The following is a 21,150-nucleotide window of genomic DNA, read 5'->3' as shown; positions in this document are numbered from 1 at the left end:
AACTCAGGCCAAAGCTCACATTGCCACCAAATGGCGACTTATCCGATAAGTCTGTCATGCATGAGAGTAACTAAAATTCGACTTAATTTATTTTAAAACCTTAAGAGGACAATAATACTTTTTTGACTTATCTCCATAATATCTCGCGGCACCCCTTAGCTAATGTTTTTATAATAGCTATATATATATATATACCCTTGATCCGCAGACCAAATTTGTTCCTGGGGAATTATCTGATGTGACCTGCCCCCTCAAACCTAATTTTGTAAAAATGAACTAAGCGACACCTTTACACATCGCTTGAATGACCCGCACAATTCCAGAGCATTTAAGTGGCCCGTGGCGCATTCAAAGTTCACTGAAGCCCGTGGAGCATTCAAAGTTCACTGAAGCCCGTGGCACATTCAAAGATCACTGAAGTAGGCCCGTGGCACATTTAAAGATCACTTAAGTAAGTAACCCGCGACACAGTTCCAGAACACTTAAACGAACCGTGGCACATTTATAGATCCCTTGGGTGACATGTGGTTCAGTTTTAGAGCACTTGAGCGGCCCCCAGTGTGGTTCTACATCACTCAAGTTACCCGCGGAACATTCTCAAATTAATTAAGCGATCCGTGGCATAATTATGGACCACTTGAGTGATACGTGGCGCAGTTCCAGAGCACTTAAGCGGCACGGACACATTTCCAGAGCACTTGAAAGATCCGTGAAACATTTAGAGATCACGAAAATAGCTCTGTAGACGACTTATCAATAGAAAGAATGTTAGTTCAGGTTCATTACTTCAGATTAGTTACGTCTATAATTCATTCATTCAGGTGCCCAATAACCATCAAAAGGTTTTTCCGTTTTTGGCGTACCGAATAAGATGTCATTGAGAATATTGCATATCTTCATAAAGCGTGGTTGATGACGTATAAGTATCATCCAAGCCATCCCCCCCCCCCCCGTCATCAATAGTTAGCAAATCGTAAACCCCTCCCCATCGATGCTGACTTAATACTCGAATAACCCCTTGCCTCAGGAGAGACAGAGGGCGACTACATTTTAGTTGGAAGTTAAAAGACGGGGGGACCGTTATAAAAATGAAGAATTTTTTTATTTTATGACACACCGTATTTCCACTCTCGAAAATGGTACAGAGTGATTTCTGAACACACTTAGAGCATTTTTTTATTTACTTTTGAAATGCATCCAGTATTATTTCGTGAATAGTATCACCATAAGCAGGATCGACTTTTAAACAAGGTCACAAAGAATGCCCACAACAGAAATTTTGAGTAACTATCCCCCATCAGAAAGCATTTTAAATTAACATAAATAGATTAAGATATTATTAACGATGCTTTTTTCGATATATACTTTTGAAAACATCGAAAGCCTTCTATAGTCTTGAGTGGAAAAGCTATGCGTGTCTCTGACTAGAAGAAAATCCTTCTGTTAATTTGAGGTAAGTAAAGTAAGCTACATAATCATATATATATATATATATATATATATATATAGCAAAATAATCATTTATTACAAACATTAATTAATAATGGCCATTCTGACATAAAATTTTCATCATATTCAGTTATTCCTGAGACGGAAATGGGTAAGATTTGGCTGTTTGCATAACGTTCAGTATTTCTATTTTTGCGTAATGCTTTTGCTCATCGTTCAACTTTCTCATCATCGCAAGAATCATCCGTCCAAAGCTCTTCTCTTCGTCGTATTCGTCATCTTGTGCTTTTTTTCTCAATACATCTAGGAGTTGGCTTTCGAAGTCATAGTCACTTTTAGAATCATTATTTGGAGCTGGATTGTGACTGATGGCATGTGTTGGCTGAAGAATTATCTTTTTCCTCACAGAATTCTGACAGACATCCACTGGCCGTTCATCCAAAGAATTAGACTCAGCGGTTTCGCTTTCATTCGGTGGAGGAGGAGGATGATGAAATAGGTCGGTGCTTGTCTCACGCATTTTTATATGTGGAGCCAAAAATGAAAGTAAGTCATAATGTACGTATTTTCTCTTTTTATGGCCTGATTTTTCACTTCGTCCTGCCTCTTTGATATAAGAGTCGCGTATGTTTTTCCATTTCTTTAGAATGAGTTCTCCTGAAACAAATAAAAATCATAAACTATAATACAGTAAAACTTCGATTAACCGTCACCACCCAGACCAGGACTGTGACGGATAACAGAAATTTCTTAATACATATGTACAGTAATGTGATTTCACTGCGGGTTTCGGAAGAAAATGAAAATAAAATGCTTTAAAAGTGAATAATAATATATACATATTGTATTTGATTTTACAAAAAAAAACACGATCAATATAAACTTCAATATAAGGCCAACCCAGGCAGTGGCGACATTTAAAATATTGTCCATTATGTTGTATCCCTCTCAAAATTCTTTGACAGTCGTATCATCATCAGATGAAAGCAAACCTTCGATAAAAGCTTTTCTGTAACGTCACTTTATATTTTCAGTTATACTCTGGTCCATAGGATGGATAAGTAGAGTTGTATTTGCTGGGAGGAAAAAGGCATGTTATTTTGTCGTAATCACTTTTGAGTTCACAAGAGGAGTGTGTCGGGCATTGTGCATTAACAGCAGTGCTTTCTGCGGTAATTGCTTTTCGGCCATATGAGCTCCAACTTCAGGCACGAAAACGTGGAACCATTCTGAAAAAATTGTCTGGTCCATCCAAGCACTTTTTGGGCATAATAGTTCACACAGGCAATAAGCTCATACTTAAATTTTTGAAAGCACATGGTTTCTTGGATTTACCAATTACACGCAGGGGCAATCTGTCATTGCCGGTGACATTTGCACAGATCATAGCATCATCCTAACCGAACGGTGACCCAGAAGGCACAGACCATAGCAGTGATCCGATCTTTTTAGACCTTAAAAACTTGGGCTGTTTTTCCCATATTTTTTTTTAACGATGACGGATAACAAAGTTTTACTGTATATGTACATCTTTTCTTTACCTTGCTACTGAAAAAGCGGCATCAAAGGTTTATATTTCGAATACTTCACACATGTCGCAACTATCGATGAGATTACCAAACATATATACAAATATATCCGGTCGCATTTTCTTATATAGCAGGAAAAAAAAACTCCACAATATACAAGTTGAAGCAATGCTAGCAAACCAATTTTCTTTATAACGTCCTTACATTTAAGATTGCATCGTTGCAACCAGGCGCAAATCCAGAGGGTCCCACAGCCCCCCCCCCCCCCTTCCCAGGAACCAGAAATAATGTAGAAAATTATGATTTTGTCTGTTTCACGCGAGCTTTCGTCTTCGTGTTTCTTGATGAAAATACATTTTTGTATAAAAAGAAATTGAGCCCGCATTCTATGCAGGACGCAAGTTTCTATACATGGTGGATACTATATATATAACAAAGCAAATATATATGAAAGCACTTCTCTCGTCATCTGTTTTTCATAAGGAATAACGTGTAATTATTGGGTGGTCTGTGCTCTATATATATAGAGCACAATATATAAACGCACACATAGACCACCCAATAATTATACACGTTATTCCTTATGAAAAACAGATGACGAGAGAAGTGCTTTCATTTTTTTTTTTATTTGTCCAATAATTATGGATTTGGAACGCTTTAAACATTGATTACATGATTACGTCCTTTCAAATAATCCTGCAAAATTCCCCAAACGTACACCAAACCTATGACTTGGCGAATTTAAAGGTGCCAATAATTCTATTAACCCAAAGGGAAATCGGGAAAACAAACCGGATTTTTTTTTTCCTTATGTGTGTGTGTGTGTGCACTTGTTCTACCCAAAAATGAAAATGTTTCAGAAGTTTCCGAAGATTTAAATGTGTGTTGCATCACATCTTTTTTGGTGAAATTCCGCAACACAATTAACTTGATTAACGCAATAAGTTTGCTGAATTAAATCGAGAGAGAGAAATCACAGTTATAAATTGTCAATAAATGAAGTATAACAAATACAGTTTAAAATTTTTACGGCATCTCATTCATGTTACGAGTATGTGTATGAAACCGTACTCAAAACCAGATTTAGAAGAACAAACAGTCGAGAGATAACTTTTATTTGCAACTTGAGGGCTATGAAGGGGCGGCACATGACTTTTCGGGGGTTGGGGGAATTAAGAAAAACGGAATATAAGAGCATCTCAAATAGGAGGCAAAATTAATAGCGCCTAGGAAGGAAAGAGCCTGAAGTCTTTCTCCTCTAACAGGGGGTCAGGGCAATTGTTCCCTTATAAATACGTCTCGAATGAAACTTGATCTGAAGAAACGATCCAAGTTCTTGGCGAATCACACATGCTGGAATAAATTTCGAAATCACCAAAATATTTCGTGTAAAAAGGTAAAGTAAATTTATTAACATTTCAGCGCGATAAAAATCAATTGCAGTCACAAGGAAATGAAAAACCTTTATTGCAACATATAGAATTCGGTACGAAAATGTGACGAGATGATAAACAATATAAAAAACTCTGAAACCACTAAATTACGCAGGTCTGCGATGAAAAAAAAAACTTTCTTAAAAATAATTAGTGTTGCTTATAGATTTTAGGATGCTAATTATTGGAAAAATCATTAAAAAATCCATCATGTCTAGTTCTTGAGATAAAGTGAAAATTAAATTTCAGTAAGGGGCCGTTCAAGTATTACGTCAACAAATTTTTAGCCATTTTTGACCCCCCCTTGTCAGCAAAAGTATTTTACAGCTTTGGACAACCTTGGTCATTGTTGTTCTCGTTTATCTGTATGGCGCAACGCACACCGGTTAGTCCTACAAATTGAAACGTTGAGCTATTCAAATCAACGAGAAAAACAATGACTTAACTTGTGTAACCTTGTCTTGTTTAACCTGTGTGCACCTAGCCTTCAACTGATTATAGAAATATACTCTCAAATAGGAAAAGTATAATAGAAAAGTATTCAAAGTAAAATAGTAAAAGTTGTTGCCTTGTCTCCACTGAACCCGACAAAAAAAAATTCCATGCTACTTACAAGGGTCCCAAGGTGTCGTCCTCAAAAAAAAAAAAATTATGAAAAAAATTTAAGTACATTCATCTCACACAGAAACAGAACAAATTAGCAACGGAGTGCACTTATTAAAGCCTGCAAAAAATTATTAACAATGACAATCGTTGACTACTCATCCTTTCTCGGACTTTTTGGCGATATCTATAACTAACTTTAGCTCTCACTTTTTTCCTTTTCGTTGTTCGCGCTGTACCTGATCTAGGACTCTTATATTATTTTTCATATTCATTTCATACCGTGCACCGCTCAGGCTCTAATACCATGTATTAAGACGCCTTAACCTGACTATTGTTTGAATGACGACGCTCTGAGACTAGGGATTCAGGATTTAAAAATTCATTCTTGGCGTCCAAAATATAAATACAGTGGAATCCAATTTTAACGAATGCCTTTATAGCGAAAATATCGTTTTGACAAATACTTTTCTATTCTCCCCCGATACGTTTACGTAGGAACAATGCAAAATCCTGGAATTCCTTTATAACGAAATTTCGTTATAACTAAGCGATTTCTCCGGTTTCTTGAAGTTTGTTATATACGAACTGTATTTACTTCTTTTTGAGTGACCGATAATAATACCTTTGGATGTCTAGATGTTTGAATATTTTTGTGCATAATTAAATGATCAGTGGTAATTTTTTTCAAAACTTTCTGCAGTCCCCTTGGGGGCCTTTTCCTTCTTAGTGCAATATTCACTGAGATATTGCTCAATGAAAGTTAAAGGGGATTTAAAAAAGTTTTTTAAATCAGTTTCGAATCAATTAAGTTTCTAAATCAACTAAGAATTTAAAAAAGCTTTCCAAACACTGCAACGTCAAAGAAGCTTCGATAGTTTTCTTGAAATATACCATGTTCTTTCACTCATTAGCAGCGCTTGAAATGAATATGTTATTTGTGCATACCTTTTCTAATAAAAATCATTTTTCTGTAACCGAAGGTTTACGAGTTATTTGAGCTGAAACTGGTCTGCTTTACGTATTCCCCTGTATATACGTATATTACATTTTATCTTATTAGCAGTTGTTTGTAAAATCCGCTAAAGCATGAAAATTGTTTTTAAGGACCGAATAAATATATCAGACACATGAACACACCATAAAGAGCAGGTTAAAACACATCCGTAATCCCGTACCTATTCACTTTTATATAACTCGCAACCATGGCCGTCTTAACCGCCCCATGGGCCCCTGGACAAAGTGATATTTTCTGGTTCCCCTAATTAGCTGAAAGTACCTGCTTAATTTCTATGTTTTCTCTCGAAAATCCTAGCACCAAATTTCACTATCGGGAAGCCCATTATTCACTCGAGGCTCCGGGCCATGTGTTAAGATGGCACTCTTCACAATGGACAACGATAACCAACCGAACAAAATGTGTTCTTACCCACCTTGTAAGAGTAGAATCCAGATGAATATTTTAAATTATATGAATATTCAGATTAATATTTTGATTTCTTTTTTTACAAGGATTGACGTTTGGAAAGTACGCAAGGAATGCCTATCAAGGAAATTTTGAGTAACTAACCTTCATCAAAAAGAATTTTAGATTAACAGAAACTGATAAAGATAGCAAGCATATACATAGCGGTGTTTCCTTTCGATAATTTAATTTTCTTTACAAAAACATCGGCATAACAATTTTGAAACCCACCCGAAAACCTAACCATTATGTAAGAGTAAAATCCGGATGAAAAAAGCTATGATTTATAGTTTTCATTTATTTCTTCACAAGTGCATCCTACATGGATATTTCAATTTTCTTTACAACATTACCGGAATAACTTATTCGAATTAATAATAATGGCCATTCTGACATCATGTTCTGAAGATGGAAGTTTCATGAGACGGAAATTCCAATGGGTAAGATTTGGCTGTTTGCATAACGTTCAGTATTTCTATTTTTGCGTAATGCTTTTGTTCATCGTTCAACTTTCTCATCATCGCAAGAATCATCTGAACAAAGCTTTTCTCTTCGTCGTATTCATCGTCCTGTGCTTTTTTTCTCAATACATCTAGGAGTTGGCTTTCGAAGTCATTGACACCTTTGGAATCATTATTTGGGGCTGGATTGTGACTGATGGTACGTGTCAGTTGTGGGCTTCTCCTTTTCCCGACGGAATTTCGACTGACATCCCTTGGCTGTTCATCCAGAGAATTAAACTCAGCGGTTTCACTTCCATTCGGTGGAGGAGAAAATATGTCGGTGCTTGTCTCACGCATTTGTACATGTGGACCCAAAAATGAAAGTAAGTCAAAATATATGTATTTTCTCTTTTTATGGACAGATTTCCCACTTCGTTCAGCTGAAAAATCTTTGATATAACTGTCGCGTAAGTTTCTCCATTTCTTCTGAATGATGTATCCTGAAACAAATAAAAATCATAAACTATAATATATACATCTTTTCTTAACCTTGCAACTAAAAACGGCATCACACAGCTCTATATTTCGAATGCTTCACATGTGCCACAACTATCGACGAAATTACCGAACGTACATGCAGATATTTGTGGTCATGTTTGTTTTTTACATGGCAGAAAAAACCAGTTGAACGTTATTAAACAAATTTTTCATAAATTCCTTACCGTAAACGCGGGCTAGTTTGGCCCTAGGGAGTTACTTTGCCCCAAAACAAAAAAAATTATTGAAACATGCGTGCTATAAGCTGATTGCTTCAGGTTTGCATAGTAGCCGGCGATTCTGCCAGGCTGTAGCACTACAGTAGGATCCCCCCCAAATTCGGACAGTTGGGTCCAAATTTTTTTTTTTAAACGGAAAATCTGATTTTTTTTCCACCGAAATCCTCTTGGTAATCTGTACTTCTAATAAAACGACCATTTTTTTGGTACCATTGATGATGTCCACTATGATTTTCGAACTTTTGGGAAACAATGATGGCAATTGTATCTCAATGAATGTGATTAATCAGAAAGTCAGAGATCTGATCTCAAAAACTTTTCATTCTTCATTTCTCTTCGATGTACAGTTTTTTCACCACAAGTTACAACCTTTAGTGTATTAGAACTTGTCCAGCGCTCTATTTTTTTTCCCCGTGATTATCTAAGTGAATTTTTGAACATGCCGAAAACGTTGAACGATGTGGCAGGTACAAGCTGGGAACGGAAACAACATGATGCTTTATTAATAAGTGAGAAAATTAAACTGTTGAAGAAAATAAAACGCGGAACACCAGTACGAATGTTACGCAGAGAGCATGGAATCGGAAAAATCTACTGCTTATACAATCTTCAAAAACAAAAAAAATATTTTTTTCAATTTTTTTTTTGTCGGATCCGAGAAATGACTACAAAAAAATGTTTAACGGATAAGTATTTTTATCTACGGATCACTAATAACGGTCTGTAAATTAAAAAAACATTACTTTAATTAAATTATCTGTTTATTGCTTTATTAATTTTTTTTCCAAAGGAAAATGTGTGAATCAAAATGCTGGATTTTCTGTTTAGAAAAATTAGTCATTGGAATCAACTTTTAGCTAAATAATGTAGAACTCCAATCTTTAAAGGACGCTTCGGAAGAAGGAAATATTGCAGCAGTTGCTTGGAAGGAAAAATACTTTCCAGGACTATGAATGTGGAAGTAACTAACCCTATTGTGGATTGCATAGAGCCTATAAAAAAGCTTGGAAGTGGACCAACAGGACATAAGATACCTTTTTCTACAAATGGTCCAATATTGAACAATTGGTGATAAAGCCCTCGAAATTATTGAAAAGACGTTTTTTTGTGAACAATGAATAATAATGAACCAAACAATTGAAAGTCGTTTGGACGCGGTAGCCCATGTCGATAAGATAAGAACTCGCCTTAAGTACCAGAGGATGTTTAGGTGTCACGAGTTCGATACCACCCCAAAAGCAAAATATACCAAAATACATCGCAGAACAATCTAATCAGTTCTACTGCAGAAACATCTGAAAGAATTTTAAGGAAAGGTGTGTAAAACACTACTATGGTGATTTTTACTTCAGAACATTTCTAGTAGAAGGCTCGTGGCAAAGCATTCTGCTTTGGGGATACCCGATCTGTTTTTGTCAGAAACTTTCCAGATGAAGGGAATCGGCGATAACAGAATCGACGTCAGAGAGAGAGAGACCACAGAAAAACATTGCTACCTCAGGAAGTCCCACACCGAGGGGTTAGCGCACTTTCTCGGTAGGTATAAAAACCCTGCCTTTCAAAATCGGCAATAAATTGTAGGTTCCTGTTTAATTAGCTCTCGTGTTCAGAAAACGACATGGTCCAACAAAAATGATCAAATTTGAAAGTGTTTTTTCGAACTTATAAAAGACTGATACAAATGTAGTCATACTTAAGTACCATATCTCAGGGCCGGAACTGCGAAGGGGGCAACTGCCCTGGGTGGCGAAATTTGGGGGGGGGGGCAGTTTCAGATGGGAACAAAGGACACCTTATAAGATTATAGAAATTTAAAGTTGTGAAGTCGGCACAAGAATGTTTGCCCCTTGCGGCAAAAAACCTAGCTACGGCCCTGCCATACCTATGTAAGATTTCTAATAAAACTGATGTTATTCAGTTTCTCTTTGAGTCGTAAACATTTCTTTTTTTTGATAAAGAACACTAGTATAAACTAAGAATGAATAAAGTGTATTTTTTGTATTGATATGTGAGAGTACTTTTTCTTCAAAACCAGTAAGTTCCATTGCTTCAAGCGTGTTCTACAGTGTTTTAGAATATGAATATTTGCTGTGGGATAAAGTTACCCTAACGCAAGGGTTATTTGGGTCCAAAATAAATAAATTTCATAAAAGTATTATAGAAAATGGATTTGTTACATTATAGTCTTTTAGAAAAAGGTTTGAAGTATCTAAAAATTACCTGAAATTTCAGTATTCATTATTTTCCAGCATAAAATTAAACAAAAAGATTTATAAAAGTGGGTCAAAGTAAGCCGTGTTTACGGTGCTTTTAAAATTGCGTCGCTGTAATCAGGAGAACATCCAGAGAGACGTTCCTCCCATCCTAAAAAAACAAATAATGTTGGAAAATAATTTTCTGTCCGGTAAAATACGAGACATGTTCAACCCGATCTTTCCTTCCTGTCTCTTGATGAAATTATATTTTCCTATTCAAAAAAAAAAAGAAAAATTGGGTCAACATTAAAGTTTCTATATATGTGCAGTAGTCGTTCATTATGACAACAATTTGACATTTTCGTAAATTTTGTAGAGAGTGTGTTATTGTGGATACAGTAATCTAAAAAGGCAGAATGGCAAAACAAAAATTATACATGGTGAAAATTGAAGATGAAATAGCATTTCAGATCAAATAACTCGTAAGCTTTCTTTTCTGCACACCGGTTGGACAAGAGAGCTTTAAATAAGTTTAGACATTGTTGCTCACGTTGGTTTCTATGGTGCAACGTTCTAACCAGTACACCCGCCCAGCCATAAACTGTTGGTTACACAGAAACATACTTTTACACAGAAAACGTATCTAAACAATGCGCCCAAATAGATGCGCCATTTCTTTTACTAGGAAGGGGGCGTATATGTAACGTGATACGAAATTTAATATTTTTTTTCCTGAGTTGTCTATTCTTAAACCTTCAATTATAGCAAGTTGCTTCCCTGTCTCTACTGAACCCAACAAAAGAAAAAAATTCCACGTAACTAAATGCAATATTTACTATTTTTTCACATGTGCATCCTACATTGACATTTTAATTTTCTTTACAACATTACCGGAATAACTTATTCGAATTACTAATAATGGCCATTCTGACATGAGTTTCATCATGTTCTGAAGACGGAAGTTTCATGAGACGGAAATTCCAATGGGTAAGATTTGGCTGTTTGCATAACGTTCAGTATTTCTATTTTTGCGTAATGCTTTTGTTCATCGTTCAACTTTCTCATCATCGCAAGAATCATCTGAACAAAGCTTTTCTCTTCGTCGTATTCATCGTCCTGTGCTTTTTTTCTCAATACATCTAGGAGTTGGTTTTCGAAGTCATTGTCACTTTTGGAATCATTTGGGGCTGGATTGTGACTGATGGTATGTCTTGGTTGTGGACTTCTCCTTTTCCCGACGGAATTTCGGCTGACATCCCTTGGCTGTTCATCCAGAGAATTAAACTCAGTTGTTTCACTTCCATTCGGTGGGGGAGAAAATATGTCGGTGCTTGTCTCACGCATTTGTACATGTGGACCCAAAAATGAAAGTAGGTCATAATATATGTATTTTCTCTTTTCATGGACAGATTTTCCACTTCGTTCAGCTGAAAAATCTTTGATATAACTGTCGCGTAAGTTTTTCCATCTCTTCAGAATGAGGTCTCCTGAAACAAATAAAAATCATAAACTACGTATAATATGTATATCTTTTCTTTACCTTGCTACTAAAAACGGAATCAAAGCTCCATGTTGCCAATACTTTACACGTGTCACAACTATCGATGAAATTGTTGAACATACTGCAAATATTGGTGGCCATGTTTACATGGCAGAAAAAAACGAAAAATATTAGATGAACGTTAATAAACGAATTCTTCACCGTACGTTTCCATTGTCCTTCTAAATGTCCTTAACTTTGAAAATTTCATCGCTGCAATCAAGCAGGAGCGGACCCAACGAAAAGGGGTAACGAATTGGTTGATTCCCTTCGCCAGGAAACAGAAATAATGTAGTAAATAATCGTATTATCAGTGAAAAACGGGACGCGTGGTCAATGTATGGTCCTTACTCTCACTAGTTCACCCTTTCCAACACACACAGCCGGCTGCAATCGATGTGAATAGAAATGCGCAGTAGACGGACTAGTCGCCACTTATTTTAACCACTTATTTATTGTTATCTTAACTTATTTTATTGTTATCACTTTTGCAAAGTACGAAACGGACCAGTATCACAACATAGGGGAAAAAATGCGTTCATAGTTATCGGGACTTCGGTTTATGTTCTTTTTTTTTCATCAAAAGGTTGTTTTTTTGCGCATTTTAAAGCTAAGCTAAGGCTAAACCAGACATTTTCTTCTCTGTGGGTTATCGTTTCCAGCCTGCAAGGGTCAGAATGTGTCCGCTGCTCCCTAGTTAACAAACATTTCCGTACTCGGCAGAATGTCTTTCGGGCAATCGGCCCCTATGATAACCATGCATGTTTGGAGCTGGTTTTGCAATGAATTTCCTACAGTGTGTGAAGGAAAATAAATGTAATACATTCCAACTCCTCAGAATGACTCAATAAAAAAATACAAGATTTTAGCTTCGTAAAGAAAAAAATCTCGTTTTAGAACAATATGAAGGGAAAAAAACAAAAGATTAGGATTCCCAGGTTAGTGGAAAAGAAAGGCTTGTGTGTCGTTTTCTCTAAGGCGACTTGATAAAGGCCTAGTTGGCTAGTTGTCCCCTATTGTAGTGGCTATAGTTTTCTCTCACACACGCGTCCTGCTCAACCAAACGTACGTGATTATTGTATTATCTTTTCGGTTTCTTTCGAATTTAGTTATCAATCGGTTATTGGTATCAGAAACCCAGTGTCCCGATGTGATCACATTAAGCAGCATATATTGATTGACTTGAGAACTCTGACTGAAAAGTATTGTTTATTAGACTTCAATGCTGCTTGTTTTCCTCAAGTACCGACGTTAAAGTACGTACGGATCAAATAGTGACTCCGGCATATACTTACAATCGCAAATTTTGTTCTAAAAAAAGCTATAGATAACCAAGGGAATTTATCACAACCTTTTAATCGCCAATGGTCGAAACTTCAATTTTATTAATTAGAAAAATATATATATATCTTTCGTACACATGAAAGCACTTGAATTTTTTTTTTTCTGAACGTGCGAGATTCCACGCGTAATTTACAAAACAAAAATTTCATTAATTTCACAGTACTTATGTTATAAATTTAATTTTTTAAATCATCTATTTTTAAGGAAGAATAAAATTTAATTTTTTTTGTTCTTAATTTTAATGTTGTTTCTACGGACATGGGCAAGTCCAGAAAGCATACAAGGAAAAAAAAATTATGAATTTTTTGGTTGATATTTCTAAACGAAAGTATCAGAAGGAAAATGTAGAAAAAAATCAATTTAAATCTTAATTCGGCCGATAAAAGATTAATGCCAACAACACAAGGATGACGTCACTCTCCGCTATCATACGAAGGTTTTAACAACTGGATGTTGCGAAGATATATTTTGGAAAGAGAGAAAATTCAACTTTTCCTGCGGGGAATCGAACCCACGTCCTTTCACTTTCCGGGTGAACGCCCTAGACCACTAGACTACAGAGGCACCGAATCTCTCAATCTTTCCTTGGAGCTCGTGTACACTGAAAGGTCTGGTCCGGCCGTCCATGTACGGTGTCCCTTTCAGTGTACACGAGCTCCAAGGAAAGATTGAGAGATTCGGTGCCTCTGTAGTCTAGTGGTCTAGGGCGTTCACCCGGAAAGTGAAAGGACGTGGGTTCGATTCCCCACAGGGGCAGTTGAATTTTCTCTCTTTCCAAAATATATCTTCGCAACATCCAGTTGTTAAAACCTTCGTAATGCCAACAAGTATACAAAATTATGATGAAGGTCCCTCTCGATGATACTTTTTTCTGGAGGATGAGACATTTTCCTTTCAAAAACACCAGAAAAAAAACTAATTGATCCAAAGAGTTCAACTGCATGACTTATGCGAGACGGACAATTGAATATCCTTGCTCTCTAAAACCTTGTCCCTTGCTCTCTGTGTCTCTCATGCTCACACACGCTCTAGGTCAACTTTTGGTCGTTCACATGCTTGTACACAGTTTTGGTCACTCACATGCTCTAGGTTACTCTCCTTGTCCATTCAATATGCCATACTAAGTCTATCTGATGCTCACACACGCTCTAGGTCACTCTTTTGGTCACTCACATTGTTACATACTCTCTAGGTCTCTCTTCTGGTCCCTCACTGACCTATTGCTCTCAAGTCTATCTCATGCTCACACTGGCTCTAGATCACCATTTTCGTCATTCACATACCTGTACACGCTCCAGGTTACAAGATCTATTATTTGGTCATTCACATGCTTGCACACACGTCAGGTCACTCTCTTGATCGCTCCCTGACTCTGTCCCTCACTCTCTGGGTCTCTTTTGATCGCTCCCTGACCCTGTTCCTCGCTGTCTAGGTCACTGTTTTGGTCATTTACATGCTTGCCAACTCCCGAGGCCACTAACTGACGTAATTCCTCGCTCTCTGGGCAGAAATGGATTTATGGTGGGCTGTATAAATTTTATACTGTGCGCTTTTCCCATTCTACTAACTTTTTTGATTACTCATTCGTCAAACTTGCTATCTCTCTGACCTTAGTGTCCTGAGCTATAGCCAGGGTTGGGATTTTACCAGGACATGAAAAGAAAAGTATTTACCGGTAAGAACATTAAAAAACTTGTACATGCAATTAGCCTCTATGTACTGATAATTAATGTGCAAAGTGGCGGTTTTATTAACTAATGATGATCAACAGATATTTAAATAATAATGATCATGAAAAATCCAAAGAAACTTAAACCTTAATTTTTTTAAAAAATTGTAGAAACAGAGAAATTGTCATAACACAACGAATGTTTGAGTCTCCATCAGCGGCACATTTTGAATTAGGTTTATGTAAATACCTACCGTATTCCCCCCGCATCAGCATCAGTCGCGCCAACTTTTGAAATCCAGAAATCCGGAGATTCTTCCGGGGGAACCCCCCCCCCCCGGCACTCACAGACTCGATCAAAAAAAAAATTTCGAAAAAAATTTTCTTTCTTAATCAATTAAGAAAAGGTTACATTTCCCCCCCCCCCTCCCCAAGGCAGGTTCTGCATTGCCCCTGAGCAGAATATAATAATATAATTCCATGTCAGTCTTTCCGTGCAGAATAGAGAAATCACATCTACATACTGTTCATAAAATGTGTTTCCTTTCGTCAATGCTATCAGCGTTTCTATCTTGGGTATATGAACTCTTAAAAGCTTCATATTTTAGGTTTATTATAGCTTGAAGTTTTATATTTTCTTTCTGAACACTTTTAATCGGAAGAAAAAATTAAAAAAAACTCAAATTACAAAGCTGCCGACGAAAAAACGTGTTAACCGCACGGCTGTTAATGGAATACAATAACGATTATACAAGAATTTCGGCAACCAAGGTCATGCCCCTGATAAATGATTGCCGATAAACGCAACGAAAACGAAGTCGCATCTTTGCCAGTTGCTTAAATACGGTCACAAGAGACTTTTTTTAAGGCTGCTCGATAGAAATGACCACGGCTGTCCTCCATGGGTGTTTTCCCTAACGACGACGGTAATCACCGACCCCACAGCAACGTGAAAGCTCGCGCAAAATCTAATATTCTGCCAAAATCCGGAGAAATTTTAACAAATCTGGAGTCTCCCGCTTAAATCGGGAGAGTTGGCAGGTCTGCAGCCGGAATGCCGGTAAACATCGAGAGTTACCAGCATGCAGGAAAATTCAAATCAAAGATTCTTGGAAAATTATTAAATATCTATATTATAAAAATCCACTGAATTCGACTGAATGCATACTGTGATCGTTATTAAACCTCGCTTATGCCGGCTGATGGTGGGGAATACGTTATTTTCATTTCTTTGCCCCCCTTTTTTGATGTAAAAATTCTAAAACTGAACTTTGTACAATGTATAAGGTAAGTGAGAGCAATATGCCATACTAAGTAAGCTTCAGTGATTTTTGCTGAGGCCTGTATTACAAATTCTGAAAAACAGATAATGTTAAAAAAATACTTTGAAGCGTTGTTAAAAAGAAATTATCTCAACAAATTAACTGGCATTTTCACGATAACTGATCGCCCCAAAGCAGAATGATTTGCATTGTTCTGCACAAGGTCGTAGGGAGGGGGGGGGGGCGACTTGAGGGTCTTTCTTTCTTTCAAACCGAGCACAACTAAGGTCTATCACCATCTATGGACGATTTACTACCTAGTGAGTTGTGCCGGAAGTGTAGCTGTGAGTGTACCTAATGAGTCGTATGTAGTGTTGTGTTTGATTTTTCAGTGCTGACATCTATATTTCAGAAGTGAAGTGAGTGGTGTGTTACGACTGAATTACATTTGTACTGTTTGTAGGTCTGTTGCTCTCTGTGGCGAGACTCTTAAAGGGGAGATCGGCTCGCATTCGCGCCTTGCAGTTGGGAACCACAGAAAACCAACTTCAGTCAACCACCACTGTGGCGACGGTGGGACTCGAACCCGCGACCTCGAGATGCAAGTCCGTCACTATGACCACTCGACCACCGCAGCGGGGACTTGAGGGTCTGGTCAGCACCTCCTAGAGATAGAAGGCCTCTGCACTGTTTGCCATAAACGTCATTCTGACTACCTAGCAAGTGCGGCACATTTTGAAACACAGCGTCCTATTTCGTTTCTTCTTATTTTGGCGTAGAATCTTTCCTGGTTGGCTCACAAATATCGCATACTGATTGGATGTGGGGCATAGAAAACGCCAATTCTGAGATCGATCATTTCTTCTCCCTCACAACGATGATACTGGCGCAAGCAGGGAATTTTTTCCCCTGAATATTCTGAGGGAAAATGGACTACTTACTGACGTCACAAGCAGACTGTGAAGGCCTTCTATCTCTAGGAGGTGCTGGTCTGGTCCCCTCTCCCCGAAATGTGAAAAAATGACCGAAAAAAGGTGAAAAGATGGCCAAATCTATTGTTCTATCAATTTGGTCCCCGCCCGAACGAGCATTCGGTGACTGCAAAAGGTTCCGCAGTGAAAATTCCCATAAGTGTTTTCTACATTTTTCTTAAAATTCCTCCAGATTGTTCTGCGGCGTGTGTCGCAGAGTTCGACATATTCTGCTTTCAGGACTGATCGATTCAAAAAAGTTATTCAACAAAACAAACTCTCAATCAAAAATTAAATCGAAAAAGAAAATGTGTATATGTATGTATGTATGTATATATATATATAAATTTCGTAAGATTTAAATAAATTATTAAAACAATGAATCAAAAATTGAAAATTGGTTAGCTGATTTAGAACAAATAAATATCTATTTTCTTGCTTCTTTGTGTACAGAAATTGGCAAAGAGGGCTCCTGGAGCAAGGCACGGCTTGAGCGAGAGTGCAAGGGGTGCGGTGCACACAGAAGTGCAGGTTAAAAGGGGCGACAGCGTAGAATTTAGTTAGTTTTTAATTAGACCGTGATACCAGAAACAAGAATATAATACGTATATCAGGGGTGATTCAAGACAGAATCCCTACCCAATGCACGACCTATTTTTTCCGCTTCCTGCCTATCCCCTCCCATGGCCCCACATCATGTGTCAGGGCCACTAGGCTGGAATCTTTCGCGGGTCCCTAAACGTTTTTTTTTCATGGGGGCCCCCCTTCTACAGTGTGAAAAATACCGGGCCCTAGAATTGGAGTGCTGCCAGCCCTACCCTTGTGGGGCCATGCACTTGTCTTGTAGGGGCCACTGACAACTTATCCAAATTCCTAACAACAAAAAAATCCATTTCGTTTTTTCACCTAGGATTTGGCGCCCCTCCAGAACGGACAGAAATCACTTTCTTTTTTTTCAAGTGAATGAAACTTTTTTTCACCCCATTCACTGCGGATTTAGCACCCCTCTTGAGCGGCGCCCGTACGGCCGAAATGGATTACATGGCCGAAGAGCCGCTCCTGCACTCTATCAGAAGGGTCAAGTGTGTGTATATATTTTGGTTCCCTCACCTAGTTTTTTTTTTTTCAGAACGGTCAAATGAAGGCAAAGGAAAAGGTCATTTATTCGTTTCGAGGAGAATCTCGAGGTTCCCCCCCCCCCCGAACTGGAACCCTGTCAGCTCCCCATCAGGATCGCATTTGGGGGGAGCGGCACATGGTGCTTCTCACCCGGGCGGCACGTAAGCTCGAGCCGCCCCTGAATGGTGGAATAGTTTCATGAAATTTCACACAAAAAAAAGTACTAGCGCATGTGCGGTGATGTAGCATACCTTGCCAGAATGGAATCAGACAATTTTCTAGTCACCATGGCGACAGGATTTGTCAAGCCCCGCTTTATCGCAAGAAAATTTAAAAATAATACGACCGAATGAGCAAAGTTTGTATTAAAATGCATTGCTAGTAAGAATGTTATGATTTCATTGTTCTGCGTTTGCGCACAACCTTGTCTCAAAATTATGTATTTTTTCAGGAAAAACGAAAAATAAGTAGGTAATTTCTTTTTCAATAATGGCAGGATGTTTTTCTTCCTTTGAACGTGGTAAAACTATGGCTTTTTTTTCCTGGGTGGTAAAAACCGCTGGAAAAATGTGTTTTTACCAAGCTATTGAAAATCCACATAGTTAGATAAATACCAGGCGCCAGGGTGACTAAAAAGTTGGTATTGGTGTCTAAAAATTTTTTGGGTAGTTATTAAATTACACGCTGAGAACAGCACAAAATGTTTAGAACAGGGATTCCCAACGTGGGTGTTAACATCCCCTGGGGGGGGGGGCGGTAGAAGCTACGGGTTTAACATAGGATCCTATGGGTTAGATTGCGCTGGCGGCGATGGGAGAAAAAAATTTCTGAAGAAGGGTGTGATGGGACAAAAATGTTTGTGGTGTCTAGGCTCATTCTATATCAATGTGTCCAATTTGAAATTCAATTTTATTTTCCGTACGTTAAAAAAGTACACAGCATAATAAGGGGCTGACTATGCTCCAGCACGGGGACCAAGAGTTTTTTTTTATTTATTAGGCTATATTTTGTTATATAATTGTATTATATTATAATATTATTAATGTATTTTTTTACATTATAATTATTTTATACAAATACGTATAACATTTAAATTATTTCTGTTTGCTTATTCATGCTACAAATTCGCTATAGAATAACGCGAATTAGATTACGGAGTTTCCGTTATCAGTCATTTCCAGCAAATGTAGGAGCGATTGGCGCGTATTTGGCGAAGAATTCTGAATAAATTATTTTGTTTTCATACGGGTACTTCGTCCCAACAAAGAAATCGCGTAACGCGTAGACAATCGCGGCGTCTTCGGACGAATTCAACACAACAACAATGGCGGTAGCTTTCAATATTCGAACGTGAAATCAATAAATTATAAGGATAATAAAAAGAATCTGAAAAAAGAAGGTTTACCTTTTTCCCTTTGCTCACTCGGCGAAAGATTTTCGTAGCCGTCGCAAATGGCGTGATAAACCTCTTCCCACAGCGCTGCTTTAACTTTCCTGTCTTTGTAATACAGTGACGTTCTATCGTACAAACCGGGTCGTTTTCGCACTTCTCTTATAATTTTTTCTGGCAATACTTCGTACGAATATTTCGACTCGGATTCGCTCGACGACATAACGACATCACCTACTTCTTTGGTAGTTGAAGGCACACTGAGAGCGGGGAAAAAACCGGTTACGGTCAACCGCTGTGCGAGCGCCGCCCCACGTTTTCGACGGAAACCGTCAGGACAAAGGCGGTTTCTTCTTTTTTTTTTGTGCAAGTATTGTCGCATAGTCGCGGGGGGAAGGAAAGGCCAGTGAGTGCGTTCGCTCTCTTTCGAATATACGTCATGATCATCACAATCATCAACAACGGGGAACTAACACACACAATGGTCGCCATTTTGCGTTTTATCTGGCGGGTATAAAAACGTATCGTTCGCTTTTGTTGAATGCGGCGAGTTCGTGGGATTTCAACATCCGTTTTCGATTCTAGAGATAATATTGACGGGGGCCCCAACACGTCCTGGAGCAGAGCTCCTAGGCTGAGACTTTTTACGGGCCTCTTTATGATGAATTTATAGCCTGAAGAAACAAAAAATAATGACAATCGTTCCTGGCCCTGTCAGCCCCACCCTTGTGGGGGCCATGAATTTTGAGTACTGGATCAATTTCAACTGCAGCTATGAATCCCAACCCCTAAAATTGACGAAACATGTATTTCTTTTCTTCGGAATCATTCTTTAGGTCATCGTTTATGTTTCAGGGCATCAAAATTATTTCAGCAATGGCTATAATTTCATAAATAAAATTGGAATAAAAATTAAGATAAATTTCAATTTTTAACCTTTAAATGCTGAATTTTTTCTCTAGCCGATTTTTTTTTTTTTTTATAGTTAATGACATGTATTGAAAACGTGGAAAAGCCATTTCAAAAATTTCTTTCGAATTGCACTATGGGGCCGTTCAAGTATTACGTAAGCAAAATTTCAGCTATTTTCGACCCACCCCCCTTTGTCAGCAAAATTTCGTCAGCACTGCCCCCCTACTGCCTAACACATATTGGTGGGATCAGAAACGTACGCGGGAGGGGGAAATGCCCCCCCCCAGACGAAAAAAAATTTAATGTAAAAAACATTAAAATTTCGAAAGAAAATACCTTTATATGTAATTATAGTCTATTTCTGTTAATTTCAATGCTATTTGAAAAAGGTAAGAAAGCTTCGATGCTAAGGTGGCTCTGAATTTTTATCTTTAAATTTTTTTCGGCTGCAGTGTGTGTGTGTGTGTAGCCAGTAATGAACGTTTAAGGAAACCTTTGTATACATGCAAAGATAAGCATTTAAAGAGTTACATGTGTTTCACAAAGATAAGAAGTCAAGATATAAAACTGTATTTTTTTTATATAGCCTTTTTTTAAATATATGCCATGTGAGAGGCCAGAATGTTCTTTTAAAAAGTTTCTTTTTTGAAACAATATTTTTAACTATAATCTAACTATCTAACATAAATATTTTTATGTTAGATAGTTGAAAAAGTTGTGAATCTCCATCATGTATCTTAATTATTGAATTCAGATATTTTCTCACAGATCATAGTTAAATAAACAACTAATTGTTGCTATCAAACTGGATATGATCCAAACTAAAATGCGGTTAATTCCATCCCAAACTGTCGAAAGATAAATATCACGTGATCCGAACAACTTTATCGGTTACGATTGCTAGAGGATATTATCCTCGCGCGGTTAACCGCGTAACCGCCGCGATGCTAAAAACTTCCCGTATATATATATATCAAACTCCTAAAATAAACAAAATTTGTAATTTTTTCCCTTTAGAGTAATTTTTTAGTTCATTATTCAGCTTTCAAG

General features: G+C 37.6%; 1 protein-coding gene and 1 non-coding gene across 4 annotated transcripts; one reads left to right on the top strand and one right to left on the bottom strand.

Annotated features, from left to right (window-relative positions):
- Positions 1 to 1,502: 1,502 nt before the first annotated feature.
- LOC149086620 (uncharacterized) lies at positions 1,503 to 19,584 on the bottom strand. Of its 3 annotated transcripts, none has more exons than XM_089231012.1 (2): positions 19,204 to 19,558; positions 1,503 to 2,106 (listed from the first exon to the last, which is right to left on the bottom strand). In XM_089231012.1, the coding sequence occupies exons 1-2, from the start codon at positions 19,409 to 19,411 to the stop codon at positions 1,580 to 1,582; spliced, it is 735 nt and encodes a 244-aa protein (XP_089087138.1). In that variant the 5' UTR covers positions 19,412 to 19,558; the 3' UTR covers positions 1,503 to 1,579. The 3 variants fall into 3 exon arrangements, with proteins under 3 accessions (XP_089087138.1, XP_089087136.1, XP_089087137.1); XM_089231010.1 differs by lacking the exon at positions 1,503 to 2,106 and adding an exon at positions 5,957 to 7,422 and having other exon boundaries at positions 19,204 to 19,573; XM_089231011.1 differs by lacking the exon at positions 1,503 to 2,106 and adding an exon at positions 10,716 to 11,380 and having other exon boundaries at positions 19,204 to 19,584.
- Positions 13,460 to 13,533, top strand: TRNAS-GGA (transfer RNA serine (anticodon GGA)). The gene has a single exon. It is a non-coding gene; the product is annotated as a tRNA-Ser (tRNA).
- Positions 19,585 to 21,150: the final 1,566 nt, after the last annotated feature.

This window comes from Pholcus phalangioides, unplaced genomic scaffold (assembly GCF_987345545.1).
Source record: "Pholcus phalangioides strain wild (caught in Gottingen) unplaced genomic scaffold, Ppha-v1.0 ptg000004l_1, whole genome shotgun sequence".
NCBI classification, from domain to species: domain Eukaryota; kingdom Metazoa; phylum Arthropoda; class Arachnida; order Araneae; family Pholcidae; genus Pholcus; species Pholcus phalangioides.
The sequence above is the reverse complement of the archived record's forward strand: the minus strand, read 5'-3'. Positions and strand labels throughout refer to the sequence as shown.